This window comes from Somniosus microcephalus, chromosome 3, assembly GCF_052327205.1.
Source record: "Somniosus microcephalus isolate GS21.2 chromosome 3, FLI_Smic_1.0, whole genome shotgun sequence".
NCBI classification, from domain to species: Eukaryota; Metazoa; Chordata; class Chondrichthyes; order Squaliformes; family Somniosidae; genus Somniosus; species Somniosus microcephalus.
The window spans coordinates 67,368,711-67,381,029 of record NC_140989.1 but is presented as its reverse complement, the minus strand read 5'-3'; the positions used below and the strand labels follow the sequence as shown (position 1 = coordinate 67,381,029).

The window sequence follows — 12,319 nt, the reverse complement described above, 5'->3', positions numbered from 1 at the left end:
TTGGCTCCTCAGACTTATTGTTTAACGTTTTCTTCATGACGGGAAGATGGGTGTCGCCATTCGCTCCAGTCTACCTTGGATAACACTCCTGCATTCTCCAGATTCTCCAGCTCTGCCTCGACGGCTGGGCGAATTGCATACGGTACCGGTCTTGCTTTGAAAAACTTGGGAATTGCATTCTCTTCTATTTTAATCGAGGCGGTTACGCCTTTAAGAGTTCCCAGTCCTTGTTGAAATACCTCTTTTTAGCGTTAGCTAAGATTTTTGACAATCGTCCAGGTGTGACGTCATCATCCTTTTTACCAGCCACAGTCACTGCCTGAATGGAGTGCCAGTCTAAACTTATCTTTCTGATCCATTCATGTCCCAATAACGGTGGTCCACCATCTTGCAGTATGTACAGATACAATTTCTGTATTTCCTTGCCGTTGTATTCGACAGGCACCCTTATTTTCCCTCTGGGGTATACTTTCTGCCCCGTATATGTCTTCAAGACAATGGATGTGTCTTTCAAGGGTATGTGTGAGAATAGCCGCTCGTAGTCTCGTCGATTCATGACGGTCAGGGCTGATCCTGTATCCAATTCCATTTTGACTTGGGACCCTGCTATCGTGAGGGTGACCCAAATGGTTCGGTGATCCTGTTTTGCAATTACTTTGTGTAGTTTGAGACAGCTTAGTCTCTTGTTCCCGGATTCACTATCGCTCTTCTGGTCTTCGGAATTACTGTCCGTCATCTTTTGTACTTCCCTGTACTTTTCCGCTGCTGCCAGCGCTGTTGCTGGCGTTTTTATGCCTTGATGGCGACGCCCTATGGTCTTCGCGCGCTTCCCCCCGCACTGCTGCCAACGCCGCTCTCCGCGGTCCCCGTGGCAAACTGCAGCTCCTCGTGGCTTTCTGCGCTTCTAACTTTTTCCTGTATTTTAATTACTGTTCCCGTCGTCAGAGCAGACCCTATGGGACACTTTCCTCCCTCTTCTCGGGTCTGTACACTGCCCGGCTTCGTAGCACCGGCCGCGCCCTGTGTGCTCCACCCTCCCTCTCTCTTTCCTGACAACGCTGCTCGGCCCCGTTGAAAAGCCACCCGATCGAGCTCTAGCCCGCCGCGACCCAGGAAGAATCAGTGTACTACCTGCCACCAGCCCGATTAGCTGGAACACCATAGACTGGAGAACCAAGCCCAGCTCTCGACAGCCTCTCCTGCCAATCTTCGAATTCGATGAATCAGAGGACGGTTGCCCACGGTCGACGCCCGTTTCCTCTGTCTTTTTTTCTTTTTGGATTTCTTCCTTCTGGCTTCGACCTCCAATAACTTCGCTTCAGGGATGGATCCCCGTGAGGTGGTGCAGAACTGTAGGTAAGTTCGGATCTGTTCGTCGCCAATGTAATGTCCGTGTGTAATTGAGACACGGACTGCAGAAGTTGGTTATAACAGGTGTTTACTGAATGGAGACAAAACTGGAACTACTATACAAAGTTAGTACACAGGCTTCTATACAGGGGTGGTCACTACTGGTACTGCAGTATACAGGGGCTGCAGAATATAGTTCCTTCTTCAAGGTACATACACTACAGTTAATTCTCCCACTTCTCCCACAGCAAAAGCAGGAGGATGCATTTGTTTTCCTTTGTTACTGGATCCCAGATTCTTCCTCAGTAACGGCACGGACTCGATGGGCCGAATGGCCTCCTGTGCCATTATGACTCTATGGGGGAAAAATTCAGTTGGTTTGCGCATCCCGTTAACGCCTTAAGAGGGTGCTAATGGGGCGCAAAGCAGCTAGCGCCCGTGCGCGGCAATGTTTGCGTCGCTCACGAAATTAACTAGACATTTTGCAGCGACGCTAAACACTACCGCCACGATCTCCTACACCGGCAGATCGTGACGTCAGTCGAGTGTGCAACGCCCCGGTAGCGCCCCGGACCGGATATTGAGTGGCGCCCCCCTGCCTTACCGCCTGCCGCTAGCAACAACGGGTTGAGGGGAGCGTTTTGCAGTCAGGAAGAGACTGGGGGAGCGCTATTTAAAGGTGACCACTTCCTGCCTTTTTTGGTTGGTGACATTTTTGCACCACGCATTCAGAGCGAGAGAGAGAGACTTCTGGAGAGATTCAACGCTGTGTGAAGGAGTTTTGGGTGCTGAGCAGCACTTTGCAGGTTCATTTTGATTTGCCCTTGTATCGATTTAGAAGAGACTGTGGGGGCTGAACTCTGAGCTCTTTCCCTGGGCCTCTCCATTGTTCTTTCCAGCAGATTTGATGTACAGGTCTCTCCAGGCCGAGATTCAAGGCTGCAATGAGCAGGATGTGGATGGAGAGCAAGATCAACCCTCCCCTTTAAAAAACTGGCCGGCGCCATTGTGTCTGTGTTCCAGTGCTGACTGACATCTCATGAGCTTCGCCAGTGCTCTGTGGTAGCGCCTCGGCCTTTGCGCCTTTAGAGAGGTGTGTAGCGCCGGATTTAGCGCTCCAATCAACTCGGGGGGGGGGGGGGAACGATAAAAGCCAAGTTTGCAGTTGGAGGCGATAATTAGCGCCAGGCGCTAAACTTTGCGCACGGCCGATAATAGCGCCCCAAACGGGGCGATACTGAATTTTTCCCTCTATGACTAACTTGAATAATTTTATAATTTTTGAACCAAATATCATGTATTACTTTTTCATCAAATGTCTGTTATCTTCAAAATATGCATTCTGGGAAATTCTTTATACATATATCCCATAACACTGAGCTTTCTACTTAATAACATCTTGGGGTTTTTAGAAAATTTTAGCACCTGATCTGATTCTGTCTTGTGCAGCGCACATAAATATGATTTCTCCTATTTATTCCCTCCTTCCAGGAACTAAGGGAAAGGGTGTTGCGAGGGAAATACCGTATTCCTTTTTATATGTCAACTGACTGTGAAAACTTGCTTAAAAAACTCCTGGTATTAAATCCTGCCAAACGAGGCAGTTTGGAAGTAAGTGAGATTCTTCAGTTGAATTTCTCAACCCTGCACCTTTGATGATTCTGAATGTGCCTTGTACGTCTTTACAATTTTTAAAATAATTGATTTATATCAGATTTCCCCCCCCCCCCCCATTGGCAAAGTTATTGAAATGTTGAGGTTTTTTTAAACAGCAAATCATGAAGGATCGATGGATGAATGTTGGTTTTGAGGAGGAGGAATTAAAACCATACAGTGAACCAGAACCTGACTATAGTGATCCCAAAAGAATAGGTAAGTCTGTTAACCTTGCACGAGTGACCTGGGCTTGGTCTTACTGAAGCACTGAAATGCATTAAAATTGTGCAATTTTCTGTACATCATTTGTCGTATACCTTCCTATTATAAACACGCGGGGACCAGAAAAAAGTAGTAGTTCTTATTAGTTGTTCATTTTAGCAAGGTTCAGGATTTCCTTAGGCTAATGGTGCCTCCATTGAGACCAGGTATTTAATTTGCTGCAGTGATGGGTGTGTGATGAGGATGTTTCATTATATTTTCTGCTTTAGTACATACAATGTTTCTACATTGTAAGTTTTGCATTGATATTTACAGAAACGATGATCACTATGGGCTTCCCAAGAGAAGAAATCACTGAATCCCTAGTGGGGCAGAAGTATGACGAAGTCATGGCCTGTTACCTGTTGTTAGGCAGGAAACCTCCGGAGGCAAGCTTCATAATATTCTATTCAAATTCTGGAAAGTTTAGTTGTATGAAACTGTTGGCATGTGTACATACGCGTTTATGCAAGTACTCCACAGCTGGCCCCTGACTGGGCAGCAGAGGTCTCCTTCTGTACTGAATTGGTCACGGTATTATTTTATCTGTTGCGCATCGCTATATGAAAGCTGCTCAGTCTCTTGCCCTGCACAAGATTCTGGGTCTTCTCATGCACAGCGATAGCCTTTCCTGCCTGCGCCTATGAGATATACCACCTGCCCCACTCATACCAGAAACAGAAAAAGCATCACTACCAGCTGGAAATCGTCAGGCTGGCAAAACCAAGCTTCATGCTAGGAAAAGCCAGAAGTTTTTTGTGGCTGGAACCCAAAGATCATGAGTTCAAGTCCCATTATGGCAAGTTGTGCAATTGAATTGTATATATCTGGTTATTTGCAAGCTTGTTGCAGAAAATGATGGCCATGAAAGCTGTTAGATTTTCATCACAACCCAACTGATTTACTAATGTCCTTCAGAGATGGAAGACTGCCTCCTCTACCTGTTCTAGCCTACATGTGATTCCAGTCAAGTGTCAGCCTTGGCTCAGTGGTAGCACTCTCACCTCTGAGTCAGAAGATCATGGATTCAGGCCTCACTCCAGGGACTTTGAGCACATAATCTAGGCTGACACTTTAATGTAGTACAGGGTGCTGCAGTATTAGCAGTACCGTTTTTCATAATAGCCACAAAACCGAGGCCCAGTCTGCCCCCTCAAGTGGACATAAAAGGCCCCACGACACTATTCGAGGAAGAACAGGGGAGTTCTCCTGGTGTTTTGGCTAATATTTATTGCTCAACCAACATCACTAAAACAGATTCTGGTCACTTATCTCACTACTGTTTGTGGGACCGTGCTGTGCGCAAATTGTTCTGCCGTGTTTCCTTACACTAGTACAGTGACAACTCTCAAAGTTTATTATCATTTATAAAAAGTCTAGAACTCATCTATCCACACGATTGGGAAATGAATGACACAAGTGCTTTTTAATGCAATATATGTGGGCAGGTGTTGTGAAAACTGGTAAAAGTGTCTCTTCATCGCGTCTCCTGGTTTAGTGACTCAGAATAGTGGAAGTATGTGGTGCAGAAGAGAATTTTGTTTAAAAGATTTACAAGTTCAAGAATTGTTTTTAACAACTTTTTTTCAAACTTCCAGTTTGAAGGCAGCGAATCTGTATCCAGTAGTAACCTGTGTCAAAGGTCTCGACCCAATAGCGACCTCAACAACAGCTCCACGCAGTCTCCTGCACATTCGAAGGTCCAACGCAGTATATCAGCGAATCAGAAACAGCGGCGGTTTAGTGATCATGGTGGGGATGACATTCAAACACGTAAAGTAACATTGCACATTTCAACTTTGAGTGTGCAGTGCTGCAGTGAGCCATGCCTGACCAAACTCTGCTCTTTTCTAAAATTTTATTTGGTTCCGTTGTTTGTTTCAGAGCATTTCTGTGTTGTTTGTGGACTAGGTTTATTGTTTGAGTTTGTGTACCCAATTTGCAGGGAAAATCTGACATTTAATGTTTTTACTGTGGTAACACCCAAAATAATCGCTCCACTATTTATCAATCAGACATTCTGTTCCACCACTGTTTTGTATATCTGGAATATTTAACCTTTATTGAATCACTCTAACCTGATAAAACTTATCTAACGATTACCCTCTAAAATCCATTTCTTTTTTGGAGAGGGAATGGTATTTCACTTTCAATAGGACATGTTTAATTAGCCCATGTCACTTACAAATAAAAACCCAAAGTAGGGGTTCAATCCTTGATATTTCATTCAACATCTCATTCCATAAATGATTACACTTAATCTGAACTTTTGTTTTTAAAGACAGATGTGTAGACAGTGGTGTAGAAGCGCCATCAAATTTGCATTCTCTCTTCCATTTATGCTCGATATTTATTTGAAGTGCGAAACACTGTTGCTGCTGCAGTTCCAAAATATTTTTCTTGTGCAATGTTGTAGTTGGTTCTGAATTGTGCAATACCTTAAAACAAGTGGAACCCTTCATTTAAAATTGCTTATTTTTATCTGCCTATATAGTTGGGGAGAAAAACAAATTGGAAAAAATTGTATATCAAAATAGATGCTGAAATGGTTTTGGTGAAATATTCTTAATTAGTACTTACAGTTTAGTGTAATTTCGGTGAAGTTAGCTTTTCAAGAAATGTTATCTCGGGTAACATTAATTGCATTGTGGAAGGATGTTCCCGATGGCAGGGGAGTCCAGAACCAGGGGTCACAGTCTAAAGATAAGGGGTAAGCCATTTAGGATAGAGATGAGGAAGAATTTCTTCACCCAGAGAGTAGTGAACCTGTGGAATTCTCTACCACAGAAAGCAGCAGAGGCCAATTCATTAAATATATTCAAGAAGGAGTTAGATATATTTCTTAAGGCTAAAGGGATCAAGGGATATGGGGAGAAGGCAGGGACAGGGTACTGAATTTGGATGTTCAGAAATGATCTCATTGAATGGCGGAGCAGGCTCGAGGGGCCGAATGGCCTACTCCTGCTCCTATCTTCTATGTTTCTATGTGTCATAGATTTCAAGAATTTCTATTTTTTTAAAGCAAAACTGAAATTAGAAACCTAAAAATATGCAACAGATCATTCAGCATCTGATAGAGAAATGTTCCATTCAAACAAGAGCCTGAACCTTCTGTTTTCTCACAGATGCTGCCTGTTCTGGTGTTGTGCACATCATTTTCAGATTTTATTCAGATTTTCCAGCATTTGTAATTTATCTTTATATGCCTTTTTTTTAAATGTAGCTGGAGATTTGCTTAATGATTTGTGCTGTGAAAATTGTCGACATTTTTAGGTGCTAGAGGTGATCATTATAACATTGCCAGAGAAATGTCATAGCCTCCAGTTTCTAAGGAAACGCTTGCCATGACACATTGCTTTACACTTACAAAATACCATCCAGATGTCTCGTCTGATTAACCAAAGAGCATGGTTAATGAAAGACGTTGTTGTTGTAGCGGTTTCTTAACCATTATAGCACCGATCTGCAGCTTAAAATGGATACAAACAAGTCCCGGATTTCTGTAACTGACTGCTAACTTTCCTTTCTTAAATTATAGAAGAACCCAGTCCTTGCCGGGGGTATCGAATCTCCTTTGTCCTTCTAAATGTAAATTCTATCAGAAGTAATTGAATCAATAAATGAAGCATTTTGATTTCTGCCCAGATTTTTTAAAATCTTTTTAGAATTTCATGATTTTTATGAAAAATAAATGGAATAATCTATTTCAAGAGAAATAGCAGACTAATACTTAAAATCTAAGTAAGTCCCACAGCTCTGTATGTTAGAGTTCCTGTTAATTGAATGAGATAAGGAGTAAATACCAGAGCTAAAAAAGAATATCAGAAACCCTAAAAATATGAAATTAAAAAAAGCAACTTTTGGAAATGCACAGCAGTCGAGCAGCACCTGAGAGAAAGATAGGTTAACAACTCTGGTGACAGGTTATCGTGTGTTCAAGTTCTTTCTCCATTGGTCATTGGCCTGCTGTACATTTCTAGCATTTTTTGTGCTTTTTGTCAAATGATTGAATGAATTCTGCTTTAATATATAGATATATATTTTGTTCTTGCCTGTTCCCTCTGACTCATGCACAAAGTATCAATTGGCAACAACAGAGAGGGGTAGCTTTGTAAAAAGAGAAGTTCCACAGGGATAATTGACTAGTACAGTTTTAGTTAATTATAATAGTTATAAGCTTCATAAGGATACTAAATATAAAATGCTATTATCACAATGTGGCAGCGCAGTGCTTTCATCCGCCCATCATCCATTTTCAATGGCCCTTTCTTATCTGACATGAGGTGGAGAGATCATTTGAAGTTAGCTCTGAGTTTTTATCTTCCACTGCTTATCTGCTGCCTTCATTTATGTTTCTGATAACTATGCTGTCAGATGTCCAGCCATAGTGAACTTTAAAATATGTTCAGCTGAAAAGGGAAGACTTGGAATTTTACACAAGTACAGTCAATTGATTTTTGTTTGCTTTGTCCTTTATTTTCCTGTTTTGCAGCTGGTCCATCAATCCCACCCGCTGTCTCATACACTAAACGAGCTCAAGCAAACAGTGTGGAAAGTGAACAGAAGGAAGACTGGGACAAAGACATGGCTCGCAAATTAAGTAGCACTACTGTAAGTTCCAAAGGGGATGTGCCTGCAAGCCCACTTGCCGGTCTTGAAAGGAAGAAATCCACAACTGGACCAAGTGTAAGCAGCAACTTGATTTGACTGAGTTGCATGTTTGATTTGATTTTAAGTGTTCAGGCCAGCGGTGCCTTTCTTGTGCCATTAATAAGGAGACCATACACTGGGTTAAGTAAGCCTGATTTCTCAGTTTGAATTGCAAGCTGAATTCCTCCTCATCTTCTCTTCACGTTCATTGTGTGTTATGGCAGTAATGCAGGCCATTGATAGAAATCCTGAGACATTTGTCATACATACCACATTCTACTACTCCCATTCCTACAATTCACATTATCTGACTGCCAACAATCTATCCGAAATGATAACCCTTCTCATGTACGAACTGATGACCCTGATTAAAAACTTGTCTGATGAACCTCGGAGTGTCTGCACACTGCCCCAATAGCTGATAGCCAGTGCTCACAGATCAGACTTTTGCCCCTGCAGTTAAACAATCCCTTTACCATGCAATTCTAAAAGAAAATCATGCACAGAATGAAAGTAATAAACCTTTACATGGGAGATTTTCTTGCACCTGTACCCAGGTTCATTTTTTTCACTTTGACAAAAGTGATCTAACTATTACCAACACATTTGTATTAGCCAGAAGTATAGAAGATCGCTATTAGATGTTAGATGTCAAATTGAAAAGAGGAGCAATGCAGCATCAGATCACCACCTACTAACGGGTAAATTCAGCTTTAAACTTAAAATGTTTACTATTAACAGAAAACCGAATTGCTGATCAATGTAATGTGCAGCTGATCTAAGATACCAAAGTGAAGGCCAGCTTTCAGATGACCATTTCCAATAAATATGAAATTCTAAACATACAAGAGACAGGGGAACCAACCCTCACACAGACTTGGTAACAAATAAAGAAGGCATGGAAAGAAACGTGAGGAAACCATTCGAAAGAAAAAGAGAGTTGATCGCAGGAGAAACATTGAAAAAGATTAAAGATGGAAGACAAACAGCAGCCTTAAATAATCATTGAAAAAGAGCGGCTAACACTTGAGTACTGTGTATAGTTCTGGTCTCCATATTACAAAGGGCTAAAGAGGTACCGGGTAAGGTGCTAAAAAGATTTACAAGAATGATACTAGAACTGAGAGGTATTAGGAAAGGCTGAACACACTGCGGTTCTTTTCTCTAGAAAAGAGAACTCTGAGGGGTGACCTAACAGAGATCTTTAAAACTATGAAGGGATTTGATAGGGTAGATGTAGAGAAGGTTTTTCCGCTTATGGAGAATCCAAAACTAGAGGCCATAACTAAAAAATAATCACTAAAAAATCCAATAAGCAATTCAGAAGAAACTTCTTTATCCAGAGCGTGGTTAAAATGTGGAACTTGCTACCACATGGAGTAGTGGAAATTAATAGCATAGATTCCTTTAAGGGGAAGCAAGATAAGTGCATGAGGGAGAAAGGAATAAAAGGATATGCAGATAGAGTTAGATGAAGTAAGGTGAGAGGAGGTTTGTGTGGAGCATAAACACCGGCATAGACCAATTGGGCCGAATGGCCTGTTTTGGTGCTGTAAACTCTGTACTTCTACGTAAGAAGCACAAATTCAGTATTCGGAGGCTGACAAACAAAAATAAACAAGATGTGAGAAGAGAATGTTCATTGAAAATCTAGCCAAACAATTGGAAGGTGCAGCAAAACGGGGAAATATGAAAAGATCTATACAATCTAAAAAGAAAGCTTGCATGGACACGTGAAACAGTAGACAAGCCTGTAAAGAACAAAAACTGGGCAGTACTCTCAAAAACCATGATCAGCTCAAAAGATGGGCAAAACATTTCAAGGAACTACTCAATCAACCTACTCCAACTGAGCCCCCAGATTATCACCTGCAAAAACATCTTTACAGGCAAATGTAAACAAACCGAGCAGAGAAAAATTAAGAAGACCATAAAGAAACTGAAGAGTGGGAAAGCCCCAGACCCTGACGGTATATCACCTGAAACTGTTCCAAATTTTTGAGTAGATATGGGAAACAAGACTGGAAATATGGCTTTATCATAAAGTTACCAAAGGGATTGCAAAAATCAAATCAAATCAACTCAACTTTTATTGTCATTGTTAGTGCACAAGTGCAGTACAACGAAATGTAGGGGCTGGAGAGGCATCACATTGTTGTCAGTACCAGGGAACATCTTAAATAGAAATACCCTTGAAAGACTAAAGACAGAACTTGACAAATGGTTAAAAGACGAACAGGCCGGTTTTTGAAAAGACAAATCATGCAGTGACCATATAACTAGACTATATATCATAGTGAAACAATCAATTGAATGGAACTCCTCTATCTCGCATTCAAAGACTTTGAAAAGTCATTTGATAGTGTAGACCAAAATACCTTGTGGAAATGGACGAGACACTGTGGAATCCTGGAGAAATGTACTGCTATAATGCAAAAAGATGTACCAAATTCCATCTTGCACAGTAGTACACAATGGAATCCTCACCGAAGCCTTCGAAGCAGAAACTGGAGTACGATAGGAATGCTTGTTTCACTGCCTTTGTTACTTCTGCTGTTGCTAGGCTGGATAATGCGAAGGACAACATAAGGACCAAGTCCCGACATACAGTGGACACTACTTAACCAGCTAGATGATTTGGACTTCTCTGATGACATTGGCTTTCTGTCACATAACCAACATAGTCACAACAAGACCAATAGGCTAACAGCAATAGTAGCAAAAACAGGCCTCTATCAATAAAGACAAAACTGAAGTTATTTGCATAAGCAACACTAAGAATGAGAAGATTACCCTAAATGATGAAGCCCTTGAGGACAGAAAAAAAAATCACCTATCTTGGAAGCATCATCAGCAAGGATGAAGGAACTGATAAAGATATCCAAACGAGAATAGGAAAGGCAAGAACAGCATTCTTATCCCTAAAGCAAATTTGGAGATCCAGAATATTATCTCAAAAGAACAAACTGCTTTTTTAAAATCCCAATGCCAAATCAGTGCTTTTGTACAGAGCAGAAGCATGGAGAGAAACAGACCATGACAAACAAGTTACATACATTTGTCAATGAATGTCTACAAACATCCTCGGGCATTTGCTGGCCAGAGACCATGAGGAACTGTGGGGAAACACTGGACAGGAGAGAATAGAGTTGCAAATAAGATGGTGAAAATGGTGTTGGATTGGACCCCTAGAAAACCCCAAACTTGTGTCGTTAGACAGTCGTTGAAATGGAATCCCCAGGAAAAAAGATCAGACCAAAAATAGTTACCATAGATCTGTGGATGCCAAAGTAAAATGAGCAGGCTACACATAGGATCAGTTCGAAGTGGTTGTCCAAGTAGGGTTTCCAACCCTCCCGCCTTCGGTGGGAGTCTACCAGAATGTGCGCTGCTACTGGCGACTCTGGAGAAACGGTCCTTGTATGCGCGGTTCGTGCATTCGCAGCACCCTGGCCATCGTGGCTTGCAACCAAACCACGCTGTCTGGTCTCTGTAGATCTCCCTGCTATTTGGAACACATGCTTCCTTGCTGATTGTGAGGGTAGTGGCATCGGGGCCACTGAAAATCACCTGGAAACTTAGTCCTGAGCGAGCAACACAAACTGGGGGAGAGGGAGGGAGAGAGAAACACAAACTGGGGGAGGGAGGGAGAGAGAAACACACATTGCGGAGTGAGGGAGAATGTGTGTGGTCGGCCTGTCATGTCTGCTGTTGTATAATGTGTTTTGTTCTGGGAGTTGGGCAGCTTTGGTGCTGCTTCCTGAGGACTGAGCCTCACTCCCTGAAGCTGGGCTTCAGCAGCAGTGGGGGGTGGGAGTTAGTGAATTGAATTGGGTTTGGTTTTGGTTTTATTATTTTTATAACTTGCTGTGCATTGTAAAAAGTCATAAAATTGTATGAAAACTTTAGTTAGAAGTTTACTTGGTGTTTCTCACATCACAAGAAGTTTTTATTTAAACATTACTTATCCTTAAATCATTCTATTCTTTTGTGTTCTTTGTTTGGTTCATAAATTATGTTCATCTCACTGAAACAAAAAGTCAATTATTTTATGCGGGGCTTAGTGATACTGAAACACTCAACTACTGTCTTAAGGTAAATGGAACAACATTTGCAAACTGAATGAATATCTTGTAATCAGATGTCACGTGATTAAATGCCATGTGATCAAAAATACATGATTAAATCTCCTGGAATACGTCAGAACAGGGTTGGCAACCCTATGCCAAAATCAGAGTTCAGTGGTGAAAAATAGAAGACCTATACTCCAAGGAGTAATCAGGTTGAATGGTGATGAATTTAAATGGAGGGAAAGCAGGATGGTTCCTTTACAGGATCCATCCTATTTTCCAATGCTCACTACACCCAGGCAATTCATTGCACCTGGGTATCGACCCAGGAA

The 12,319-nt window shown here is 41.8% G+C and overlaps 1 protein-coding gene across 8 annotated transcripts in view; it reads left to right on the top strand.

Annotated features, from left to right (window-relative positions):
• The window catches only part of mark1 (MAP/microtubule affinity-regulating kinase 1), a 177,356-nt gene that overhangs the window by 135,111 nt on the left and 29,926 nt on the right, over positions 1-12,319 (top strand). For 6 of the 8 annotated variants that reach the window (XM_085980961.1, XM_085980953.1, XM_085980948.1 and 3 more), the window contains 5 exons: positions 2,842-2,961; positions 3,123-3,222; positions 3,544-3,656; positions 4,866-5,019; positions 7,760-7,953. In XM_085980961.1, coding sequence (XP_085837087.1) covers positions 2,842-2,961; positions 3,123-3,222; positions 3,544-3,656; positions 4,866-5,019; positions 7,760-7,953 — 681 coding nt within the window. The remainder of the gene's footprint in view (positions 1-2,841; positions 2,962-3,122; positions 3,223-3,543; positions 3,657-4,865; positions 5,020-7,759; positions 7,954-12,319) is intronic. The other 2 variants (XM_085980970.1, XM_085980973.1) reach the window with 1 other exon arrangement.